Here is a 27,410-nt window from a genome sequence, read left to right on the forward strand (position 1 = left end):
ATTCCTCTCTCTGAGCAGTGAAGGAACAACCTGTGATGAACTGACTGTAACTCCCATTCCCCTATCTCACTGAGCTGCTAGGGGAGGAGGAGGTAGAGCTGGGAAGGAGGGAAAGGAGGGGGCAAGGTGTTTTTAAGATTTATTTTTCTCCTCATTATCCTGCTCTGATTTTGTTAGTAATAAATTCAGTTATTGTCCCCAAGTTGAGTCTTGCCTGTGATTGTAATCAGTGAGTGATCTCTCCCTGTCCTTATGTCCACTCATGAACCCTTTGTTATGTTTTCTCTCCCCTGTTCAGTTGCAGAGGGGAGTGATAGAGCAGCTTTGGTGGGCATCCAGCCAGGGTCAACCCACCACAGCTTTAGATACTTTGTTTGTAATGATTGTGAGAAGGTTAAACCTATTTAGCCATGCAATATTGCTTTTAAAAAGCGTGCTGTTCCAGTGGAAGGGGATTGAGGGTGTTCCTAAAGCGATGTTAAAAGACTGCAAGTAGTAATCTGATTCTCCCTTTAGGACATTAATCTTTTAACAGTAGTATCAGCTAAAATCAGCATTGATAATTCAATCACTCAGGAAGTGAATTTGCATTTGGCAGAAAATGGTTGGGAATATCTGCAACAAGTGCTCAAAACTGTTGTTGCAGTTCAGCAACTGCTGTTGCTGAATGGATGTAGACAATAGCCATAAAGTTTCAAAGAATATTCATTAAACACATTACTAATTAGGCAATTTGTGAACTCCACCACATTACTTAGTCTGCTTAGAAGTTGCCTTGAAATAGGGACTTTTTCTTAGAAAACAGTACATCAGAAAAAACTTTAACAAAATGCTTTGGTATTTTCTGTTTAATCAAGATGTACAGGATTTGCTTTTCCTTTTTTACACATAGCTTTTAGTAAAGTTAATAGCACCTGCATTATCTTGTTCCTCATTATAAACATGTAAATGTCTTTCAGAAACATAAAATGCCATGAGAGCTGTTAACCAGTAGTATATTGTATTTATTAGGATCCTGAAACCCTAATTTGTAATTTAGAAAGGCGTCACCTGGGTGAAGAGGTTATTTACTGCCAGGTGTGTATATACACATATATATATGCATATATTTTGTATACTTGTTTTTCATAAACCATTCTGACTTGTTTGCTGATGACTAAGTCTTAGCTTTTGCAGAACATGATTTGTTGCCTTATCTCATAAACCTACTATAAGCAGACCAATCTTGATCCTTTTTGTCACAAAAGCAAGCCAAACCACTCCAATTTTTCTGAAAATGACTTTCCACAAGAAGCAAATTTTTATTTTCATGCCATGCTTTTAACTGCATATGTAGTTTTGTGCAAATGTTCATCATTTGTACATAGTCTTTCCAGTGTGATTGTTTAAATCACCACTTCAGAGCAAAGCTCCGTCTCCAGGTATCTCCTTATTACCCATAAATCAATCCAGGAAAGAGAGACTTCACAGGCTGGCATTGAAGAAATGTGACACAGTTGTGCAGTAACTTAAAAGATATGTAGAAATGACACTGAGTGGAGACCTTCTTTTAGATGCTTTGCACACTTCACCACGTAACTTTTTTTTTCTCCTTTGTAACTACAGACATTACCTTTACTTGCAGTTAGTCTGGGAAGACAGGAAAAGACAATTTAATGTTATTCCACAGTTTACTAGATATATTCCTTAACTGAAACTTGTCAGTCCCCTTTTATAACTGTATTTGTGATATACAAGGAAAATAAAGTGTATGCTACTTTCTTTTGATAATCAGTAAAGACAGTTATAAGGAAAAGGATATGAGTTTTATTAGGAGATTTTCTATTTAAAATAATTTTAATGACAGTAACATTACTGTTGCTGAAAATGTCAAAATTACTAGAATTTAGAAATTACTAATAACTAATTTTTAAAGAAAAACTTCATGAATATTGCCTAGAAATATTTTTCTTCTTTCCAGTATTTTTTACCAAGGTGAAAAAGCAAAATATTCCAGGCACAAGATTTTAGGCATACATTAGTCCAACAGAGCACTATAAAGTGCTGTAGTACATTTACTGCTGCTGCTGTTTAGCCCAGCATTGAACTATATAGTTCATAGTTTATAGAAATAAAAAAACCCACCAAAATAGTACTCTTTACTAAATATGCATGATTCATATTGGTATTATGTGTATGTTGATCTCGCTCTTATTTTACAGGTTCATTCTTGCTGTTTGCAGGGGTTTCTGTAGATAATCATAGTCATTCCTTATTATGGGTGATACTCCCAGGCACATGGTGTGACTCTTGGGGATGGTCCTGTGCAGGGCCAGGAGTTGGACTTGAAGATCCTTTTGGGTCCCTTCCAACTCAGCTTATCCTGTGATTCTGTAAATGATTATCACTGCTGCTCAGACAGCACTTCTACTTTGCGACAGTGCAAGCAGCACACTACACAGACCCCCTTGGCAGTGAGGGTCACAGGACTTTCTCCAAGAGCAGTCTCATAGGAGGAGAAGGGAGGGAGGTCAGTAAAGCAAGGAAAATTCCACCTTTTTAACCCAAGGCATGCAGGGAATAAGAAATCCTTAGATGTAGTCCTTCAGAGATAATAATAAAACCTGGAAGCATTATAGCTACATTTGCAATGTCAACTTGCACATTGCTATGAATTTTATGGTTGTTTTTTTGCAGTTTTTGGGATAAGGTGGGCAAAGTCCCTTGAGGTTTGAACAGACATGCCCAGAGATTTCTTTACATTTCCACGTGTCATTGCTGTGATACCTTACTGTGACTCCATCCATGTACCAAAGGCTAGGGAATTCCTTGTTCTGAGTAGTTTCTGAGAGAAAGAACCAAGACAGAAATGTATTGAAGGTGATCTGAATTTAGGCAGATGCCTTAGAGTCTTCCTCATACTAAAGGCAATAAGCACAAACAACTTTGAACCAGCCTTTGCCAACATTCTTCCTAGCTCCATCTGCTGTAGATCTGCAAAGACTTTCCTCCATGAGATAAGTATTCTCTTTGGATAGTATCTGTCCATATTATGTGAGTCAAAGTGCAGAGTAAACAGTACTAAAGGGTGCCTTGTATTCTTTATAGAAAATAGCACATTCAACCATAATGAAGAAGAATTATCAAGCTTCTTCAAGGAAAATACAGTACCTATCAGACCCAGTACATGATGTTCTTTCAGTAAATAAATAAAAAAAACAAACCTTGGTTGTTGTTTCAGGTGTGTTTTTTTTTTTTTTTTAAATCTTTCTGGTAAGATAACCAGAGGTCACTGCTGTAAGCTGCCAGTCAAAAGCTGTGATTTACTGGAGAGATGTGCCAAAAAAGGTATACTAAGACGGTAACAGTCATTCTGTAAAGGACTAACAGAACCATTTAGCTTATTACTGTATTCTTCTATATTTAAATGCTTAGATTAAGTCTATGAAGTACACAGGAGCCTTTTGATTTACACAGTTAAAAATGCGCGGTCAGAAATATGGTTACATAAGAGAAGACTTCAGACGTAGATAGGGATTTCCTTTCAAGTTGATCTTTAATCATAAAGGTCAGACCTTTGACATTAAAACACTTGAAGGGCAAGAAACATTCCGTTATTGATTTTTGAGACCCTGACCCTTGCCAAGTATCACAGCCCACAGAGGGCATTGACGAAAGTACAATAATAAAAAGAGCTAAAAAAATAAGTTCAGTCTCTTTTTGTTTCTAAATTCAGTTAAAAAAAACCAACCAAACAAAACAAAAATACCCACATGAACAAAAAACAAAAAAGACCATTCTGTAGGGCTAACAATAGATTAGATCTCAAACACTATTTGGAATAGTGGCTAAGCTACTATCCTCTAAAAAGCTTTCCTTTTCCTTTTGGCAGTGATTACTGTGGTTGGATGATATTATGGAAGCATAGTTTCTGTTAATTAGAGTGAGCTAAAAGTTTTTTCAAAGCAAACAGAGTTCTCTGGGAAAATATTGATCAAAAAAAATCATGATTTTGTAAGCAGGTTTTTCTGTTACACTGCAGGACTGCCTACATTCCTGAGCTTGCGGCATCAGCAGTGCAGGACATGCCTGCCCTGTATCCTCCTTCAAGCAAGGAGACCACTTAAATTCAAAGACAGTGTCATGCGTGCTCTGCCAGGATCTCTGAAGTACTCTTCTCTAATTCATTGTTAGAATCATAGAATCATTTAGGTTGGACAAGACTCATAAGAGAGACCAACTGTTAACCAAACACTGCCAAGACCACCACTAAACCATGTCCCTGAGTTCCACATCTGCACATCTTTTAAATATCTCCAGGGATGGCAACTCCAGCATTTCCCTGGGCAGCCTGTTCCAGGGCTTGACAATGCTTTTTGTAAATAAATTTTTCCAGTCTAAACCTACCTTGGCGCAACTTGAGGCCATTTCCTCTTGTCCTATTACATGTTACCTGAGAGAAGACACTGACCCCCACCTCATTAGAACCTCCTTTCAGGTAGTCATAAAGAGTAATAAGGCTCCAGGCTGGACCACCCCAGTTCACTCAGCCATTCCTCATAGGACTGTCCAGACCCTTCACCAGCTCACTGCCCTTCTCTGGACATGCTCCAGCGCCTTCATGTCTTTCTTGGAGTGAGGGGCCCAGAACTGGACACAGGATTCACGGTGTGGCCTCACCAGGGCCAAGAACAGGGGAACTGTCACAGCCCTGGTCCTGCTGGCCACACTGTTTTTGATACAAGCCAGGATGCCACTGGCCACCTGAACACACTGCTGGCTCATGTTCAGTGACTGTTGACCAGCACCCTCAGGTCCTTTTCCACTGGGCATCTTTCCAGCCACTCTTCCACGTGCCTATAGCACTGAGTGGGGTTGTAGTGACCCAAGTTCAGGACCCAACACTTTGCCTTGTTGAACCTCATACTATTGGCCTTGGCCTATCAATCCAATCTGTCCAGGTCCTCCTCTAGAGCAGAGGGATCGTACAGTCAAGCAAAGCAACAAACCTTCCTGTCAGAATCTTTTCTGAAAAGGGGATAAGAAATGACCTCAAGCCATGACCCAAAAATGGTAGGTCCCACCCCATCATTTCTTTGACTCATTCAACTGCTTTGCTCACAGGTTCATTTCATGAAAGGGGATTTTCCCTGTGAAACATGGGGGCAAGCTTCTCTGACCACATGTGTCAGTTGCTGGCTCCTTTTTTTCTGGGGATATAGGTATAGCCTTTCGATGCACATGGAAGGGTACAGAAACCTGAGAACTTGGCCCAAACCAGAAGCTAAGAGGATTTCTGCCTCCTATAATAGAAAATGTGGAAACCTCAGTGATTTTCAAAACTGGCAAGCTCTGGGAAAGCACTGGGACTCAGTAACAGAAAAGAAACCATGTAGTCCATCCTCAGGAACCCTTCAAAACTTTCCACCTTCTGCTGAAGAGTGACAGCACTGTTGCCTAAACCACCTTCGGTCCAAACACCCCCAGGCAACTTTAGGCACGCACACCAGCTGCCTCCCTCCTTCAGAGAACGCTCCTGTGTCCGGCTTGCCTGAAAAATTAGAGGACCTGGACACCCCAGCCCAGGCACTAGGAGATCTAACAGCTGGTTATTGAAAGCAGTAATGAACAAAGGATTTCAAGAATGTCAGTCCTCATTGCTGAACTCTGAGACTCACTCCTAAGGAAATATAAGTTATTGAAAATATTTCAGAATTTTCTGCATATCCATCAAGTTTGCTGATGCATGGTTTTAATAATATAAAATATCTATTCTCATTATATAGTTGACAATAACCAAAGAGAAACTTTAGTTTCATAGTGATAATTAGAAGCATCTTAATTCAGAATATTTTATTCATACTTTAAAGCATGGGTATTTTCAGTTTCCTGAAGTTATATCTGTCACATAAGTGAATCAAAACAATCTAAAAATAGTCAGTTGATAGAAAAAAAAATTTCACATGAGAGAACTTTCCACTGCCACATTTTTAGTAGATATCTGTACCTGTACTTCTTCCTCCTATGTCAGCTGATATCCCCTGTCACTGAAGAAGAGTCATTTCAACAGGAAAGACCTAAATACTTACTTCTGTAGTTCTGAGATGTCTTAAGGAGATGCCACTTGCAGAAAAAGGCACCCACTTACTGTGGTATCTTCTTCCACTTGGCCAGTCAGGAAGAGCTAAGCTGGGGAAGTTTTTCCCCTAACTTTTGGGAGTCAGTTCTCCCTGAGTCACTGCAGGGCATGCCCAAACCCAGAACATACACAAGAGTACAAAGTGATCTTTTTTTGCTTGCTACACATGATAGATAATTAGGACTAATGAGCTATGCAGCTAAGCAATAGATCGATTACCATCAGTGATAAGACACCCAATAATCCTCAGGTGCAATCATCATTTAGGTTGAAAATGAGCTGATTGTCCTTGTTGCTTCATTGCCCCTCTCCAGTTTGTCACTTTTTTTTCCCCGTGGGGTTTCACACTTTCCCATGTCAGTAGTTTTCTTCTTGAATCCTTTAACTCCCACAATTCTGTCTGTGCTTTGGTTCCACTACTTTATTTGGCTTTAGCATCAACTTTCTCACACTGTAACAGTGATTAGATCTGTAGAACCAAGCCAAGGACACATAAACTTGCACCAAATTTGGCTCACAGACCACGGAACTCCTGTGTGGTGGTAAGAGGATTTTTTTTTTTTTTGCGTATTTTGGCCTCTCGTATTAAGTGCATTACACTTCTCTGTGCATTACACTTGTTGACATATTTTTAACATGCCTCTGTGGGAGAAAAAAAATAGGTTTTTTCCCCCTCCTATAAAGTCAAGGATACATAAACTTGGAGAAAGTGCTTTGCCTTGTGACTTGAGTCACAGTAAGGTTAATACTTAGGAGCTGGTAGAGGCATTTTGCTTTTCACAGTAGTTGGTTCCAAATAGAAATAAAAGGATAAATGCCAGCATTTCTGGCCCTGAAATTTAATGGATAGACCTTTAGTCAGTACAGTAACAGGACTCTCAGATCTTTATAAATTGTAGCCTCTCTTTTTGTACTCTCTTTTTCCTTAAGCAACTAAGAAAGAGATTAGGCTGAAAAATATCTCAATAAAGACCTTATGGCAGAAGCACCAAAATCTTACCACTGACATACATACTACAACCTATGACTTAAGACCAACTTGACATTTATCATTTATCTTTGTGAACTGTTTCTGTGACTGGCATTGCAGGAAACCATGTCATTATCAATCAGAAGACAGGAACGTAGATTAATCTGGTAGAATGAAAAGGTCTCTTTGGACTAAGTGAAGCTGTATGAATAAGAGAAGAGCATTGTGATTAATGACTCTTAAACAGTTGTTGTTAGAAACATGGATTTTATGCATGATAATACAGTGATTAGCAAGGGATCTGCGCAGCTTTAAAATACACTTGAAAGAGCAATCAAATGGCAAGACTGTAGCTCATGCTGCTTTAACTTTTGCTGTATGCAAATTAGTAATGGTGTAACTATCTTAAGGACTTGTTTCGGCAGAACAGCATACCGAGTTGGTCCAGGGCAACCAAGTCCAGCACTCTTTCCTACCGCAGCAGTATTTTTGTGGGTGTCTGAACTAAGTGGTGTAAATCTGTCTCTGTGTCATGTACTACAGTCACGTTTGGATTTCAGTTTCATGTGAGGAATGTTGATTAAAATCTTTATAAATGCATGAATGTGTACCATCTCATCTTGTTATTGCAATAATAAAATTATTCTGAGAGTGGATGAAATACAAGACCTGCCTTGCATTGTGTTTTACGGTCATGGTAAAGCGATGGGCTGCTTGTATTCTACGTCTCGCTATAATGTTATGTAAGATATTTCTGCTATTATAGTAGAGGATGTAATAAACAGCAAAACTCAGTTGAGGGGGAGGGGAAGTTGGCTGCCATTCCCAGGTGGAAACATGCCTTGAAATCAGAAAATTGCAGCTGTGTAGTCGGTGGGATGATGAAACTGTACAGTGCTGAATCATAGCCTTACCATTTGCTTTCCACAAGGCACTGAGCACAAAGCCAGTAATACACTCCCCAAGAGGTAACTAAAGATTCTTCTCACAAACTGTGCTATCAAAAAACAATTTGTCTGACTGTGTATGCTCAGAAAATAAAATGATCCTGAGTGTTCAAGTAGTGGTAGTGCTTCTAGTAGTTTAGTTAGGAATACTCTAGGGACTTCAGTTCTTTCTTTAGCATCTATATATTCTTAGCCTGAACAGGTATGCCTTGGCTTCAGCTTTGGTAACTTATTGCTGAGATCTTCCCAAGGACAAGAGGGTCACGGCTTCTTGCAAATAAATGTTCCCTGTGGGACCTGTAATGAAGAGACTGTTAACTAATTATCAGTCTGTTTGGAAGACATTAATTTTTTAATTGACCTCAAAGAATTCAAGCAACAAAAGGAATCTGAGCAAAGGTGATTTGGGTCTGAGGCAAACAAATGAGTCAACTTCATAGAGTAGTTGCACACATTCATTGGAGTACACTGGACATAAAAATTTTTCACGTTCAATATTCACAGAATCGAAGAATATGCTGAGTTGGAAGGGACCCACAAGAATCATCGAGTCCAACTCTTAGCCCTGCACAGGACCACCCCCAAGAGTCACACCATGTGCCTGAGAGTATCATCCAAACACTTCTTGAATTCTGTCAGGTTTGGTGCTCTGACCACTTCCTTGGGGAGCCTGTTCCAGTGCCCAACCACCCTCTAGGTGAAGAACCTTTTTCTAATATCCAACCTAAACCTCCCCCGACGTGACTTCAGGTCATTCTCTCAGGTTCTGTCACTGGTCACCAAAGAGGAGATCACTGACTGCCCCTCCTCTTCCCCTCACGAGGAAGTCGTGGACTGCAATGAGGTCTCCCCTCAGTCTCCTCTTCTCCAGGCTGAACAGACCAAGTGACATCAGCTGCTCCTCATACGGCTTCCTCTCAATGCCCTTCACCATCTTCATTGCCCTTCTTTGGACATTGTCTTAATGTCTTTCTTATATTGCAGTGCCCAAAACTCAACACAATACTCAAGGCGAGGCCCCATCACTGCAGAGCTGAGCGGGACAATCCGCTTCCTCCCTGGCCACCAATGCTTTGCCTGATGCCCCCCAGGACATGATTGGCCCTCCTGGCTGCCAGGCCACTGCTGACTCATATTCAACTTGCCATTGACCAGGATCCCCAGGTCCCTTTCCATGTCACTGCTTTCCAGCATCTCATTCCCCAGTCTGTACGAACATCCAGGGTTGCCCCATCCCAGGTGCAGAATCCTCCACTTCCTCTTGTTGAACTTCATATCATCGGTGATTGTCCAGTCCTCTAATTTGTCAAGATCTCTCTGGAGGGCTTCGCTGCCTTCAAGGGAGTCAAGAGCTCCTCCAAGTTTTGTGTCATCTGTCATCTGTGCTTGACCCGTGAGCCAATTGCTCATCCACCCTATGATGTGTTTATCCAGCTGCGGGCTGGATATTTTGTCCAGAAGGATGATGTGATAGACAGTATCAAAAGCTTTACTGAAATCCAAAAAAATTACCTCAAGTGGCTTCCTTTGATCAGCTAGGTGAGTTACTTTGTCATAAAAGGAAATCAGGTTGGATAAGCAGGACTTTGAAGCTGTGCTGGCTGTGCCCAATGACTATGTTGTCTTGCAGGTGTTTTTCAATACTTCCCAGAATAATCTCTATAACTTCACTAGGCACTGAAGTGAGACTGACAGGCCTGTAGTTTCTGGGGTCCTCCTTCTTGCCCTTCTCCAAAATCAGAACAATGTTCACCAGCTTCCAGTCAGCTGGGACCTCTCTTGATTCCCAAGACCACTCAAAAATCATCTCTTTTGATTAAAATTAGAAGAGTTGTGTCCAATGGCACAATCAGTATGTTACAGACAGCTTTCCCTCCCTTCCTTCAGCTGTCATTTTCTGTGCAAATGTTGCTCTTGTCATCACTTGTAAGGCCAATATTACAATGGAATTAATTTAAAATGTAATCTGTTTCCTTTTAGTTTGAGTGGGAAAGTTCAATCTGTGACTTGAATGTCAGATGCAATTTTACAGATGCTGCTTGCAGGGCTGTTGTACCCCACAGAGAAGATAATTACAAAGTCAGAAGGAGCCTTAGGACTTTTTGGTTAGGGAACAGGTTTTTGTCCAACAAAATGATATTTTAATTTTCACTATTTGAATGTTGGCTGAAATGCTATAACTCATGTGTCTAGTTTATTTTAAACTGCTAAATAAGCTAATGCAGACAACATGATAGTGCTTCTTGTGTTAGGTTTTTTTTCAAGTTAAAGATGATTGTTAGTCAGATTCTTCTACAGAACTGTTTTCTCTTTGCACATGAGTGACAGGACAGAAAGGTATTGGAGAAGAATGGCTTTCTATAATAGAAAATTAATAGTGTGATCATTAAGAGTTCTCCAATGCTCTTGATTTCACCAGTAGAGAACTTAAATTGAAAACTTGAAAAAGCGGGCATTTATCACCAATACTGAAAAAGATCCAAATCCCAAAACTGTGGGCAAGGGTTCAAGTGGAATGATGTTTTTCTTTTAACGCTATTCGTCATGTTTTTAAAATAATTTAAATTAATTTTAAAAAATACAGAAAATTAGGTGGAAAATGCTAATTCAGGAACAGAACTCCAGTGGTTCCAGTCCTTTATAATTCAGACATAGGAAGCTCTGAAGTACCTAATCACAGAACCATAGAATAGCCCACGTTGAAAGGAACCCTGACAGATTATCTGGTCACAGTCCCTGTGGGAAAGGGAGCCTAGATGGGATTAACTAACACTGTCCAATTGCATCTTGAAAACCTCCAGCAATGGGGCCTCCACCATGTCCCTGGGGAGGTTGTTCCAGTAGCTGATTGTTCTCAGTTTAAAAAATTTCTTTCTTATGCCAAGATGAAACTTCTCTTGGTACAACTTGTACCTTTTGCCCCTTTTCTTCTCCGTGTGGGTCCTTGTGAAGAGAGAGCCTCTATCCTCTTTGTACCTGCTCTTTAAGTACTGGAATACTGTGATTAGGTACCTCCTGAGCCTTCTCTTTCTCTAGGAAGAAATACCTGACTCTTTCAGTCTTTCCTCACACAGCAGGTTCTCCAGTTCTTTGATCATCTTCATGACCCTCCTTTGGGCCCTTTCCAGTCTGTCTGCATCTTCCTTGAATTGTGGGGACCAGGACAGTGCTTCAGGTGCAGCCTGACAAGAACTGAGTATAGTGGGATGATCATGTCTCTGTCTCTGCCAGTAATGCCACTGGGGATGCAACCCAGTATGGGATTTGCCTTTAATGCTGCTGCAGTGCACTGCTGACTCATGTTGGCTTGTTGTCCACCAGGAGACCACATTCTTTTCATCAAGGCATCTCCCCTTGCTACAGATTGTAGCCTGTACTGGCTCTGGCTACTCCATCCCAGGTGCAGGACTTGGAACTTACCTTTGTTAAATTTCATACTGTTAGTAAATTGCACTGCTTTCTCCACAGCTGACTGGATATGGGCAGGTCTGAAACAGATATTTCTAATTTCAAACAACACAGCTAATGACAAAGCCAAATCACATTAATCTAATCTGCATGATGTAGAATGCAGAGATATCTTTTCTTCCTTTAGACTCTGTTGATGCATACGAGGTGATGAATTTTGAAAACACACCTTGAATTTACCCCTTTGTTTTATCAACATTTATTCACTCCTGTATTTATGAAGCAGTGTGGTGACTGTATGTTTCTCTTCCCTCCAGCCATACAGTTAGTCCTACCATTCTGTGAAGAGACCGGCATCAGGTTTTTAAATTTATGATTAGGATAGAAACTATAAAATATTGACTGCCTGAGAAAGAATTGTTTCCAATACTGTTAAACTTGCAACATGACCCATAAAAAACTCTACTTGATGTTAAATGTTTTATGGATCATACTTCCAGTTCTAATAGTGTAAACAATGCTTGCATCAGATGTTCAGAAAATCTGTTGGTGAAATTGTTAAGGGTAATGTTATATTCCTTAGGGTTTATTGATCCTTCAGATTGTATCCAGTGCAAGTAGATACAATGGTCAAATCAGTTTCAGCATTTTGATACACAGTAAAAGCATTTATTCCGGTTGAGAGCTGTAAGTTGTAATTTTTTAAAGACTTGTGAGGTTTGTAGCATGTTTTAAGGACACCAAACTGCAATACATCTGAATATAAAAGAAGTGCTTTATAAATTGCTTTATCACACTTCAAAGCTGCATGCTAGAAGGATTGCCAAATTCAACTGCAAAATTTGCCAATTTGGATCATGTGAAGGCAGGTGTGAGATTACAGCTGTAATAAAGCTGAAATTGAATACTGGTAGCTGTATTTGTAGTAGACAATTCATTTGATTTATATAACATAAGCCACATGAGGAGATATTTGTAGGTCAGCATCTTCAGCTGGAAACAGTGGTTAGAAGAGTTGTGGTAGGTTGCTAGGAATATTGAGTTCATACTTGTTCAGTCTGGCAAAATGCTGGTGCAGTGAAACTACATTCTGTCAAACATCTTTGGGGACATGCCATTTGCAACAAGGAAAAACTAGTCAGTTATGTCCAATGCCACTTGTCCCATGAAAAGTGTTGCTAAAATTAGCATAAGAACCTAGACCATATGGAGTTTCCCAGGGCAAGAATTGGTACATTAGTTATGAGCACATTTTCAGCCTGCAAAATACTTGAGGTGTGTAAATACACAAATTAGTGATTAAACTCCTTCTATGGTAATAGAACAATGTATTATAAAATGCGAACAGTAAATGATCCAATTCAAGAAATCAGAGGAAGCACAATCAAATATAGCCTGCAGAGCTATTTCCAATCCAAACAGTCTGTTAGGACACAGATTTGCATAAAAGAAGAAAAAAAAATCCAAAATAAAGCGCTCACCCCTTAATTAAAAAAAAACAAACTAACAAAGAAACCAACAAACTCCCCTCCCTAAACTCCCTACTTCTGTTTTGAGAAAATTGTGTCCATTTTTTTTTTTTTTCTACAAGGAGTGAACTAATGACCTGGTGATTCTAACATGAGTTGGAGGTTTGGTAAGAATGAGTAAAAAATGGAAATCATGCTTTTAAAAAACAAATAAGATTAGGCATACAGAAATGACTTTGTCAGAGAGTTTCCATTTGCCATTCCTTGGAAAGCACATGAGTTTTTTCTAAGTTGTGAACCTATGGAGACTGCAGCCAGTCGTACTTGGTATAAACATGCCAGGGCATGTTTATGAGACAAAATTTCTAAAATCTTCGTCTTTGCATGCTTCTTGGCATGAAGCAATGGAAGATAATTTTGCTTTTTCTTTTGCTTTATCTGTAATCTGACCTGAACCTCTAGTTCAGGAAAGAGAAGAAGGCAAAAATCTTGAAGCAGAATATGAAGAGTAGCAAAATATTTCCATTATTATTTCATTCTACAAAAATGCAGGGAGTGAGTATATGGTTGGGGAGAAGAGAAGAACTAGAAATGTGGTTTAAAAAAAAGTTCATTAAAGTTCAGCTAAGTTTTTGTGATGATGGTGGGTGGCTAGTTTAGATGATTTAGGAAGACACATTGTTGGGAGAAAAAGGCAATGAGGTAATGTAGAATTTGAGAGCATTTCTGATAAATGTGAGTTTCAGATTTAAGCATTCAAGAACCTCATGAATGAATGAATAACCGGTAAATTAAAAAGAAGAAACTTAATGAAAATACACATATAAAAAAGAAGTGCAGTAGGAATCTGAATGAGTCTGTAGCAGCCAAAGTGAGAAGTAATTTTTGTAGCAATGCAAAAGTAAGACTGCAAATAAATAAGTGAAAGAAAAATTAATATTGCTGCAAAAATAACTGTTCAATAGGCTTTAATTTGTCATAGCATTCAGCACAACATAGTATGTTAAAAAATTTAGACTCATAACTGTTACTTACTAAGCACAGTGCCTTCATGATTACCATTAGTTCAGTTTATAGTCTGGCAGTCATGAAAAACAAACAGAGCCAGAGAGAAAAGAATAAGAACTTGACATGAGCTGAGGAAAGAAAACTGAGCTTTATAAAATTCCTTGGTTGCAATGGCACTAGAGGACATAATCATAATAACCATAATGAAAGCATAAACTACGACTCTGGCTGGAACTGGGATCGTAGGTGTTTAAAATAAACAAAAACCCCTGAATTTATCAAGGAAGGGGGTTGCACACACTGTGGGTGGGTTTTTGTTGTTTTTTTTTTTAATTTAATCAAGCATGCAGTACTGCTTCTAATGACACAGTATTTCAGCTTTACTTGTCTTTCTGACATCTAATAAAAACCTCACAACGTTACTGTTACTAAAATAACCCTTATTGTTTCTTATTATGGTACCTCCTTTACCTGTTGAATAGTTTCAGTTTAATGTGACAGAGATGTAGAGGGTAAGGCAAACATTAGTTTGCCACTATCTTTTATGTTTGACAGCAGCTGGCTCACCAGGCCCTGTGTGTCTTGTTTTTTGCTTAGGTGTGTGATTTTGAGGATGGAAAAGAATTATTTGATTGTGTTGGGAAGGTGTAGTAGACATGGGAAACAATCTTTACAATATTTTGATGGTCATGGGGTATCTTTTTTTTCCAGGTTTATACAGTGATTTTTATCATGATGCTTTTGGACATAACTGAGATTGTAGCTAGTACTGCTGAACAGTAACTGATAATAATTAATGATCCTTCCTGAAGATGTATAACTGAGCTTTTAAAAGTCTTGAGATTACTAAAAGAAATCTCATGGCATTATAGTTCGTATATTATGATGAACTCTTGCAGAAAAAAAAAAACAAAATGGGGATGCATCAGGGTTGAGGAATGACTGAATTTCAAATTAAAAGTCTTCATTCAAGAACTGAAACATAAATTGGAATAAGGTGAGGGCAAACTCAAGACAATGTTTATTCTAAACATGTGCAAACCTCTTTGTGATGCTGCCTTCAAAATGATGCGGCAGCTAAATGTATTATACCCCTGGGAAGCATTAAACTTAGAACCTGATTCTCCTCACTACATAATAAGAATGGTGAAAAGCAGCCTTAAAGTAGGTATAAATTGCATTTAAGTCTTCTTTATGGCTCAGCAGTGGTAGAAAGGAGTCTCCATATAAATGAGAATCAGGTCCCCAGTATTTATTTAACCCTCGGGCTTTGTATATCATTTTATTTGCACCTTTAAGAGATTTGCAGAGGGATTTTTAATCAGGATTCAGTGTACAGAAAGCTAAATGTTTTCATTGCCTTACAAGTTACTTTAATCATAGAGGCAGATCATTCTTTTTATTTCTCAAGAGGGAATGGTAGAAATTCCTGCCTTTGTACAAACTGAGCTAAATGTTTCTGACACCCTTAGTACAGTGTCAATTGGAAATTCACATTTCATGTAATAACAGACCATTTTAATTTCATGAGCTGAAGAATTGGTTTCCACTTGCAAATTGTACTGAAGAAAGCAATATTGTCAGAAGAACTGGCACAGTGCTTCAAGAGATAAATCTATTGAATTAAATAAGAGGCTTTCATTACCTTTTACATTACATTTCTGTATAACATAAGCATTAATTAAACTCTTCATTGCTTTCTCTTATTCAGCAGAGCACTTGCTCAGTCTGACAAGAAATACTGCCCAAGAAAACATGTGGCATCCAAAAACAGTCTTTAAAATACATTTAAGCAGAAGGGAAGGAAGGTGAGAAGGGGAGAATGTTTTGGTGCACTTGGGCGAGTGGGACCTGTCTACAGAAATGCATCATTTCTGTTTTTCAGGTTTTGACAGCAAATGCATGATTTCTGTTTTTCAAGTTTTGACAGTTCCAATGACTTCTAACAGGTCATCTCACTAGGTATTTCTCCAGGCATTTTGAATACAGACAGACAGCAAGCAACTGTTTTTCAAATCTTAAGTGTATTTCTGTAAATGAGGAAGACTTCTTCAGACTAAGAAAACACTTTGATGTGAGATAGTTCTACCTCTTGAAGTATCAAAACAACTCTGCAAAGTGTGTCTCCCCTCCCATGTGAGGAATACCCAACTATAGAAAAGTTGTTGATACAGATTCGAAGTGTTCTCTGTCAAGAAATCAAACCTTAAAGAACTCTTTAAGTAATCCACTCAAACTGGAGAGCCATCATTTGTATTTGGTTCTGGTGCATTTCTGTCTGTATTCAAATATTTCCAATTCCTTTTTTCTTGTGATTCCAGGGGAACATTTGAGAATCTGCCCTCAGGAATATACATGCTGCACCTCAGAAATGGAGGACAAGTTAAGCCAACAGAGCAAACTGGAGTTTGAAAACTTAGTGGAGGAAACAAGTCACTTCGTGCGCACCACTTTTGTGTCCCGGCACAAGAAGTTTGACGGTAGGCTGGATATAATTTACTTATTTCATGCTTATGGGATTTAAGAGTCAGGTATCCATAATAAATTCCAGTGTTCTTTTCTTTACCATTAGATATCACATTTGCAGTTGTCAGTTTGGCTAAGATAAGGGTTAATGTACAGCTGGTATGCTTATCAGCCTTGTGAGTATTGCCTTTAATTACAATGACATCAAGAATCAGACTATTAAGCGCCTGCAGGCTTGGCTAATGTTGAAAAAAGAGATTAGATATGCATAGAGACGTTTATAATTTTTGTCTCCTAGTTTCAAATGGAAAATTTAGGTTTGTAATCATGTTCACTGTTGCAAGATGAACTGTGGATCTCCCATGATTTTTGTTATTGCAGAGAACTATTTGTGTAGTTTGCCTTTTTGTAGCCTTAAGGCTGTGGTTTTTTTCCTGCATGATTTTCTTGTGAAGTACAGTCTCTGAAAGGGCTTCTGGCTTCCAAACACAAAGGCCTCAGTTGCGTTTGAGAGGGATTATCATACAAAGTACTTAAGCAGTATCAAACACATCTTTTCTACCAAGAAAGAACTGACAAGAACAGTTTGGGGGTTTTATTTGCTTGCAATCAGCCTTTATAAGACCTTTGTAAGACCAAGGTTATGGGGTCACAATTTTCTAAGTACTTGTCTTTAACAATGAAGATTAATCAGTTTTCGTGGTTGTGTCCATATTTTTAAGTCATGGTTTTATCTAAATATGAAATATGCATTTGTGTTAAAAGTGTCACCCTAAGCACTTCTGCATATGTGTAAGTTGAAAAGGGTATGGCATTAAGAGACATAAATCAGCATTGCAAAGAGGATTGCAGAGCTTTGTGTAGGTTGAAAGCCTGAAAATAGGTGGAGTAAAGCTGGCTAACCCCAGGTAATTGGTCATATACACACATGTAGGAGAATGGTGGAAAGGTTATCTCTAAAAATATAAGCTTACTTCGGAACTCTATGGTTCCATTAGGAAAAAAGTGAAGACGTCTCTAACTCCTTGGGGTAATTCTGTATCATATCCAATTAAAGATTTTTTTTTCTAATATTGATTCTCTCAATATGACACAGAAGGGAAAATGAATTAAAAAAGAAGGGAATGGAAAATGTATAATAGGGGGATGAGTTGGAGAAAAATCCACAGCAGCAGATCAGATGCTAATATAATTTAGTGAGTGTCCTTGGAAGGTGTGAATGACTGTGCACTGCTCTGCATTATGATGACTTTCCTTTTAAATGTGAATTTGGAACTTTTTGTGCAGTGGATTTTCAAAATTTTACTTATCTTCAAAGGATCTATAAACAAAATAAATCCAGAAGTCATGTGCGGTCTTACAAGATGAGTGTGAAAGCAGAACAGATATCTCAAACCATCTAGGGCATGTACAAGGCTCTTTTTTTTTTATAGAAGGAAACCAGGATGATTGCTGGTGTTCAGTGAGCCATGCAGTATACTCAAAATTTTGGGCTCATTGACCACAGAGCTCAGATGTCACCCTACTAATTCTTTGGCAACTTCAGGCCTTTTTATGTTGCAATGAACTTAAGGGCATTATGGCATCTTCAGTAACTGAAATTCTGTATCTTAATACTGATGGTAAGGTATAGCTGAAACTTACTGATTGCTTTTAAGTACTCCGCTCTGGGATTCTTATGGATCTGCTCCACAGATAAATAAATGGAATAAAAGACTGAGTGTTTTCTTCTGTCTTATGGCTGATGTTTTAAAGGGAATTTGCAATGTGACATCTTATCAGAGAGCATTTGAACTTAGTGTATACTTTCAGTATTTTAATGCTATTCTAAAGCTATTCAAAATTTGATCACTTATATGGAAAAATTGCTTAGTCTTTCTAGAGAGGCAAGTACATTAATGTAAAAATGTATTCACCTAATAGGCTGTCTTTCAGTGTAAAACCAGTTAAATATGTTGCAGTTTAAAATAGGGTGCTGCTTTTCAGTATGAAGCAATATTAAGATTGTTAGATAAGGTCAGTGTTTTAACTGTTCAAGAATCATCCTTTTTTGTTGTTGTTTTTTAATTTGGTACTTTGATTGCACAAGGGAATTCTGATACATGATTCTGCCATTTCATGCTAGTATACCACAAATAACAAAACAGATACAGCCAGTTGTGATGATTTTATGGAAGTTTTGTAAAGTACCAGTGTTTATCAAGAGCAGGGCATGTAAGCAATAAATGAATATATGAACATCTAAGGAATGTTGCGATAGATATTAGCTTTGCTCCTGTAAGGAGTTAATTTAAACTAGAGTTGCTGCCAAGCTCTTTGTTCATTTAGACATTTATATAGTTTTGAAAACTCTTGAAAGGGACATCGAAGGGATATCTTGTAGACCTTCATTTTTTTTTTTTTTCTGTACTGGACATGTCTTAGGTAATGTTAAGTTTTGGAACATAAGTATTCTTGGGAGTATGTGAACTCTTTGTTGAATTTTGATCTGACCTTCATAAGCCTTGCCTTTCTTATTTTATGTTGGGAGAGCAAAGATTGAGTGAGCAATTTCTCCTGCATTTTTGAGAGGCTTGCTTTGGCATAGCTGGGTACAAACAGTAAAAAATGCTGCGTAGTTAACATGGCTTCAGGCTCTAAAGCTGAGACAAAGAAGGATCTATGCCAAGATTAAGATGGAGTCCCAAGAGGTAAACTTGTGTCCTCATTTCATATGGACACCTGCTATAAACCAATTAGAAGCGGTCAACAGGGCATGTTTACATTGTGAATACTTTCATGTAACCAATACTGTAGTAGAAGAAATCACGTGCCGGGGTGTAGTAACGGTATTTAAGGGGCATCTTTGTAAATAAAGACAGACATTTTGCTGATCACATTGGTCATCGCAGTTTGTCTCGAGCCCCTCTGCCAACAGTTTTATTTGCTTTCTTCCCCACAACTGTACACTTAGGCATAGATGGAATGATGTTATGATTTTCATTTTGAGAGACAATTTGAGATCTGTTTTCCTTTTCAGAAGATTCATGATCTAATCTTAAAGGAAATTCAATCTGCTTTAACTTGAACATTGTCTCTTTAGCCCTCTGGTAAGACAAACATCCTTATACAGAATCATAGAGCATGGCTAGATGTGATGGAGGTATTCTAGTCAACAGTCCCAGCTCTCTCTGCTCCTATGAGAAGTGATCCAGTCCTCTCATCACCTTACTGCCCTTTGCTGAGCTTGTGCCAGTGTGCCCATTTCTCTCTTGTACTGGGGAGTGCAGACCTGGACCCATCTCTCCATGTGTAGCCTTATCATGCTGAGCTGAGAGAAAGATTCACCTCCCTCAGTCTGCTGTCAATGGTCTTACATAATTTCTATGTCAGTTTTGTATTTCATTTTACCTCAAGTACAGTACTTCCAAGTCTTTACAAGATCTAAATTTCTGTAATAACTAAAAGCAATAGAAGCTAAATATGAAATTTGTAACAGAGAACTTTAAAAATTACTAGACTTTTTGGAACTAACTATGATCAGAACTTGTTAAATCTTTCTTTTAACTGGCAATCAATTCTTGCATTTTAAAGCCCTTTATAAGCTTTCATTTCTTATTCATTTGTCCTCCACGTTTCTAAGGGGCGGTCAGTATGTTGGGACTTTTAACTACTCCATTCTTCTACATTCATTTTTTACTGTTTTATTTCTCATAGTATGTGAGGTTCAAAGATTTCTCAGAGCCAAAGGTCTGACAATGTTATTTTTCATTCAGTTTCCATGTTCTAGACAAGAGGCGTGCATTAGCATACAACATAATGCTAGCTGCCAGTTGTTTCTTGGCTGAGCCTTATGTGCAGATGTTTACAACTGTATTGCCCACATCTACATATTTGTCATTCCATTGACATACTGGATGGTCTTTTCAAACAAAATCAGTATCTGGAATTTCACTAATGGGTGCATGAGGATCCGGAGAATCTTCTCTTAAGAATCTTGCCAAATAAATAAATCACTGAACTGAGAAAAGTTCCTTTGAAATAGCAGGTGCTCAATGTTCCTAGCAAAGAAGGCAACACCTGTTTCAGCAAAGGACACACAAACCTTTCCAAACACTAGGAAAAGAAACAAAAAACTTTTCCAGCAGACAGAAAACACACAGGAAATGAAGAATTCCAGCAGATAGAGATTTTTCTTTAACCTCAAGGCTTTGTGTAGGACTAACCTGTATAAGCAGACACCTAACAATCAGCTGTTTCCTGTTCCTAGCACTAGACAAATAGTCATGCTCCAATTCTTGGACCTCAACTGTATACCTCAAAGCAACTTAAAATATACTATGCTCCCAGTGTAGCTGTAATAGTATCATCTTATTATCACCAATTCCCCTGCATACTGACATTGCTGAGCAGCTGTTTCACATACAAGCCAATTTCTTTTAGGTATTGCTCCATCAGCAGCCGAAACCAGCTCCGGCCGGAAGGTTTTGTCATGAATGTTAATGAGGAGACAAGTAGCTGTTCAATGACATTTTTTCACTAATCCTTTGAATAACTATAGGAAAAATATAGCAAAGAATTTTAATTTAAGCTAAATAGATCTGAACCTGATAAAAGAGACATCGTCTCTTCATTGTCATTAAAAATTACAGTTCCAGTCTTGGCAATGGTGTTAAAAATGAACTAATGTCTAAGAATAGCTGTCATGAACTTGAATGGATAAGGATAGCCTTCAGCAGAATGTGTGAGACATGACGCCTTCTAAGGAAAATAACCTGGATAGCCTAAGAACGAATCTGCAGCCTGATTGATCTGTCATACAGGGTCATCACTCCCCGTGCTCCTTTTTTTTCACATTCTAGGAGAACAGTGATCCATACTCATTAGTGCTTCTCATATTTCTTACAGTCATTACCAGCAGTAGCAGTGTAAATTACACAGCAGCAAAGAAGTTTTCAGAAATAATCTCCCAAAACCATGCCTGTAAGAATAGCTATCATCCCAGACACCCCATATTCCTGTTTCTTGAACAATTTATGAAAGAATTTGGAGAAAAATAGTGGATTTGAATCTTTCCTTCATACCAGAGCTGACAAATATGTTTTGTGAAGTTGCTTTCCAACAAAGTAAGAACTCTTAAATGAGATGAACTGTTATCGGCAGGTATAGCTGTCACCTTAAACTTGGCAAAAAAAATGTGTGGAAAGTGAAATAAGGGAGATGCTGGAAACTGGAATACACTGAGATTCAGTTGCATGGCCAATACAAGTCTCCTGCCCTCTGCTCCATCTTCCTCCCCTTCTTGCTGCCCAGCCTGCCAGCCTGCCTTGCGCCCCAGCTCATCCCAGAGTCACAATGACCTCCATGGATTTCTGCAGAAGAGGGGAAATACAGCAGCACAGAAGGTCACTTCAGCAGGTGAAGGATGGACTTCCAGCAGTGTATTTTTTTCATGCTTTGCTTTTCATGCATTGAATATGAAAGAAATGGTTTCCACATGAAGATTTTTGGCTTGTTTGGTTGGTTTTTGGAAGGAGAAAGTCAGAAAAGTCTGCCACAAAATAGTTTGGGAGACAGGAGGCTTCTTTGGAGTGTGAGAAAGTCAAATAGTTATATACTCATATTGTTCTAGTGCTGCTGTGCCTGAGATGGTGCATGAGCTACACCATGCCAAAGCTGGGATAGCAGATATTTTGTAGTTTAGCTCTGGACAAGATAGTGGTGGCTTGGGGTTTTTTGTTTTGTTTTGATTTTTTTTTCGTTTTTTTCTTTCTTTTTTTCTTTGGTTTGTTTATTTTTTTACAAGAATTCAGTGTTGCTTTGCAACGTATTTTACATGAAATGCAAAATTCATTGCAGGACAGGTGGATTTTTAAAACTGCACAACTTCTGGGCTGTCGCAGTGCTAACAGGCCAACAGTTTCCATATAATTCATCTACTGGTTTAACATACTACATAACTTGCCTTAAAAAAAATCAACATCTGCTGACTTTTAGCATGTAACCGTTTACAAGCCTTCGTTGGACATCTGGCACAAGTTTCTAAGCATTAGGGATCCTTGGTAAGAGATGCCATACCTTATAATTGACAGGAAACACTAATTTGAAAATAAATTATTCTACACCTCATTAAAATCCTATCAGAACTGATAATAGCCTAAGAGAAACCTTTATTGCCTGCAAACAATTTTAGGGTCTAATTCTTTAAGATTTGCTCTGAGATTACTGTTTATCAGTTTCACATAGTATGTCAAAATTTGTTAACTACAGTAGAGCAATGGTTTTTTTTAATTAAACAAAAGAGGAGACGTGGCAAGCCTACAAAACTTGCGAAAGGAAGGATTTGCCTAGTAATAAGAAGTTTCCAGCCACGGGTGCAATTTCCTCTAACCTGGTCAGGTCCAGTACTGAAATGCAGTGCTCTGGGAACCAGTGTCTTCTGCACACTCCCTGCAGTTAGAAATGTGCTCTGTGTATTTGGATGGGTTGTGCTCTCTGCACTTCCTCAGTTTCATTTGCTAAGTGCAGTGGGCAGCAGAGCATGTAATTTGCTAACCTGCTGCATCAAGTTTATGAAGCTGCAAAGCAAAGAACAAGCTGCTACCCTGTGCTGGAACAGGCAGACATCACCCACTCTCAAATGGATCTTGTTAGAAAGGATGTTGTCCAAATAATATAGCCAAATCCAAACAGGCTTTGAGAAGGCAGGGATCCAATGTTTTTTTCTGTTCAGCAGAAAGCAGAATTTGCCTTGCTGAAGACAAGACATCTTCCTGTATACGGAGTATTCCTGTACGTTCCCTCAGTAGTCAACAGGGAATGAAAGGTGCAAGTCATGCTAGTGTAAAGTTTACACCTCAAATAGGTCAGGAAAAATCTTTCCCTGGAGTATTTATTTCTCTCTATTGATTAGAGAGGATATTTAGACATAGATGCCTATACTTTGGACTTATTTATACATTTATTCAGATAAATTTCACTCCAAAGAACAGAATAAGAATAAGGTGTGAGACATCTAAAACACTTCTGAGACTCTCCTTTGTGCTTGCTTTGGCTCTTTTGCAGATGTCATCCTCTCTTTTTCTTTTCTGTAGTATTTTGTGGGGGAAAAGACATTTGAAATATTGAGGCAGGTAAGCACTATAGAGGTCAGTCATTATCTTATGCTGGTTGAAAAAAATGCTATCCTGTTGAATTCAAATAGCATTTAATCTTCGGTGAAGCTCTTAACAGTGTATGTTTTTAATATTTTATGATGGAAATAGTTTTCTGAAATTCATGTCTAAGCCTTAAAAATATCAACCCATAAGTAAAATTACTGATTTACAAATACTAAAACCCCTGTGATTAAAGATGCTTCATATGCATATGGACAAGAATAGAATTAACAATGGACTCAGCCTTAAGTCGATAATACTGTTGTCTTCTTGCAATCATTTGTCAGAGGCTCTCTTGTCCATACATGATTCTTACTCTGACAGTAGATGCTTACCCATCACACAGCAAGGACAAAACTATGCGTGAGAATCAAAAATAGGGACTGTTTATAAAACCCAAGCTTTGAAACAAGGGTATTCATACATATTGTCAGTACTTGGATAATAGGAACTGTACCCTTATAATTTCTCATTTGTTGTCCTCAACCCTCATTAAATGCAGAAATACTGTTCTTTAGATTAATCTCTTGACTGCAATACACAGGCATTGTTATCTTTTTGCTGACCTTCTTTCCCTAATTCTTTTGCCTGTGTGTCCAAGCAACTGGGAAATTAAAAGGAAACTTAGTATATCATGAAAAGGTTCCTGTAATACTGAAAAATGATTTAATGACTCTTTGTCCCTCTTCCTCTGCTAATCTAAATGACTTTTTAGAGTTTAAATTAAAGTTTCCTTTTTTTCCCTTTTACCTCTGCTATGTAGTTTACCAGAAAAAGATGGAAATGGCTCTTTTTCTGGGCGAAATGTCATAGGACTGTCACTTTCAGCAGTAGGATAGATCCTTTAGGGACAGAAGGGAACTATATGCCTATATGCCTGTGTGCCATAAGAATACTTTTAGAGATAGCTTAAAAACAGGCATACGAAGGTCCACTTTTGCTATGCTCAGTGGCAATTATGAAAATTGTGTGCATAGATCAGAGCTACCAGATATTCAGGAAGATATAAAAGATGTCTCACAGACATATTGTTCCTCAAGTCTTCCTCACTTGCTTTACATTATCTTTCATTCTATACCAACAGCTGGGAGGTAAAAATAAACATATGCTGCCTAGACTCCCAGAGTAGAATTTGTCTACTTGTCTGTGTGGTGCTGGGAGAAAGCAGGAGCAGTCGGTCTCCATGTGGGCAGCCCAACTCAGTGCTGGTGAGGGCTGGCAAATGCAGTGCAGACAGGCTGGTTAGTTTAATACCATAATCACCACCAAGCTGATGTTAGATTTGACACCACTGTAAAGAGCGCAGTTGCTACTGGCCGGGCTGCTACAAACAAAATAAATACAGATAACCAAGACATAAACCCATCAGATTACCCGTACTGCAGTATTTCTTGTTCTTGGACATTCAAGTGTTGTTTATATATGTGTATATATTAGTTCACAAGCTTTATAAGAAATAAAGTCCTTTATTTTCTTCTAGTTGTAACCTTTATGCTTTGAATGCTTTATGCTTTCAGAATGATATAGGACTAAAATGTCCACTGAGTGTTTCACCAATGCTCAGGTCAGTTGCCTATCATTAACAGCAGTGATATCGCAAGGGCAATGTGTAGAGCAGGAGATGAGATGGAAAAGGGGGAGTTGGGACCAGGAGAGGGAAAGAGAGGACCAAAAATAACTGTCATGAGCTATCTGTAAACTAAATTTTAATAAAAAGAAACTAAAGCTTAAAGCCTGAAATATATCTTTTTAATATATGGCAAGTTCTTAATTTGACATTCTTAGGTGAAATTATTTACTGTGAGTTGATACTTTTTTGCGTTATCATGGGAGCATCTAGAAACCATTCACTATTTCCCAGTTAGGAAATTCATCAACTCACAGCTAAAAGGCTGTTCTTGCTCTTGAAGAGCTACACTTCTAGTGAAAACGTTAGACATATGTAAAGCAGGAAGGAGGTGAAAACAGCTCATTTCAGAAATGTAGGACATTTTCAGTCAATGATGTCTCAGCAAGATCGTGACTGGGAAAAGGCAACAGCAGGTAGTTGTTGAATACTAACATCAGTGAGTGGGTACAATATATGAGAAGTAATTTTTACTCTGACAAGAGGAACTGGTCTACACAGGTGCTAAAACTGTGCTGAGGAAATCAATTCTGTTGTTATCTCCTTTTCCCTTCTTCTGACATTGAAGCATTTTCACAGGGCTGTGCAGCTTAAGGAAGTTTATACAAGCTTGCTGTATAAAAGTTGAATCAAAGGTTGGTAGGTGGAAGATGAGGTGATTTCTTCTTGATCTGAGCTAGTTTTTGGAGCATGTAAAATCTCTAGAGGGGAAAAATACAACAAGCTTTTTAAACATAATAAATGAATACATGTGAAGGAATACCAACTGGGAAAATTACTGTTTACTTAAAGCAATTAACTCTTAAAACTAAGCAAATATATACAATTTGGATTGTTTAATTTTCAAAAGCTGGAAACGATTTTTTTAAGAAAACACCTTGTTTCAATCATCACACAAAGCAAGAAGCAAGATTTGAATTTGAAATATGTATTTCATGTCAGCAAAATACCACACAGATTTAGTTTTGAATTTCGGTAAATTCAAGTATTTTTGAAGATTTCAAATGAATGCTAAAGGTTATTTTCAGCTGAAAACCCCAACATGTTGCATTTAAAAATGAGGAGAAAAAATTATAAAATCTTTTCCAATAGTGTATTTTATGGCACAGTGAAGTTCTATGAATTTGTGAAAAACATCAGCACAGCATTTTTTTTACAAGTTGCTGCTGTTAACACTTGATCAGCTTTACAAGCAAATCTGAAGCACTCCCAGGAAAGTAGTGGGTTTTTTCAGTATCTACTGTTGTATATATCTCCATAACTTTCCTGGCACTCCTACAAGTAAATAACATAATTTAATCTCTCATTAAATAACTTGCAGGGAGAACCCTCTCAAGTACCTAATGAAGTTTCAGTACTGGCCATGAAGATGCTTTTAGGTTATGAGGAATGGATCCCAGAGTCTCAGATATCTCAGGATCATTTTTTGACTCTACCTAAACCCAGCTAGCTGGGATCTGCTGCCTAGTGAGCTACAGCTAGTGAAGAGCTACAGCTGTGATATTAGTCTGCTTTTTAGTTCAGTGCCCAGAGCCATCCTTTTCCTACATGTAGCCTACATTTAAGATTCAGCATCCTGTGTTCATACCAAAACATACATGATAAGATATTTTAAAAGACCACTGTGAACTTGTAAGCATATCGATATTCAGCTTCTAAAAGTTATGATTTGTTTATTCACGCACTGAATTTTAAGTCTAAGTAAAGGTATGGGGGCTCAACCATTCTCATCTAATTGTATATCAATAAGGAAGGAGATTTGTTTGTTTATTTGTTTGTATTAGCTGGAAACTTGAACCAGTGAAACTTTCATTTTCAGTGAGGTTTACTACACTGCCACATCCTCCTTGGTCCAGTTTTGCCACATTAACCCAGAATCCAATCATTCTTGGAGTTTTCTTTAGATTCTTGTTTTACCAGTGTGATTGATAAATGGGAACAGCGGCATTTCAGACAAAGGACTTAGTCCACTGTCAGAGACTAGCTTGTCAAGCAAGTTTTATGGTGACATAATTAAAGATAGGGATAAAATAAAATGTCTTGCAGCATAGGGATTCCTACGTGACAGGTTGTCTGTTAAATAAAAATTAGGAGTTAAATATCCAGTGATCATTAAGGAAATTTAAATTAAGAATTTATACAGCTTAGATTGGAAATTACCCTACAACAGACTTTTCTACCCAGAAAATTTTATAGCATTTCACTTCTTGTATAAATATGAGCACATCTTTAATATTTTTTGCAGTTTCAGTGTCATGCAA

At 38.2% G+C, this 27,410-nt stretch overlaps 1 protein-coding gene across 2 annotated transcripts in view; it reads left to right on the forward strand.

Annotated features, from left to right (window-relative positions):
* Positions 1-27,410, forward strand: part of GPC6 (glypican 6) — a 763,526-nt gene that overhangs the window by 218,135 nt on the left and 517,981 nt on the right. For both annotated transcript variants that reach the window (XM_064645997.1, XM_064645998.1), the window contains exon 2: positions 16,242-16,400. In XM_064645997.1, the coding sequence (XP_064502067.1) occupies positions 16,242-16,400 (159 nt within the window). The remainder of the gene's footprint in view (positions 1-16,241; positions 16,401-27,410) is intronic.

This window comes from Pseudopipra pipra, chromosome 2 (genome assembly GCF_036250125.1).
Source record: "Pseudopipra pipra isolate bDixPip1 chromosome 2, bDixPip1.hap1, whole genome shotgun sequence".
NCBI classification, from domain to species: Eukaryota; Metazoa; Chordata; class Aves; order Passeriformes; family Pipridae; genus Pseudopipra; species Pseudopipra pipra.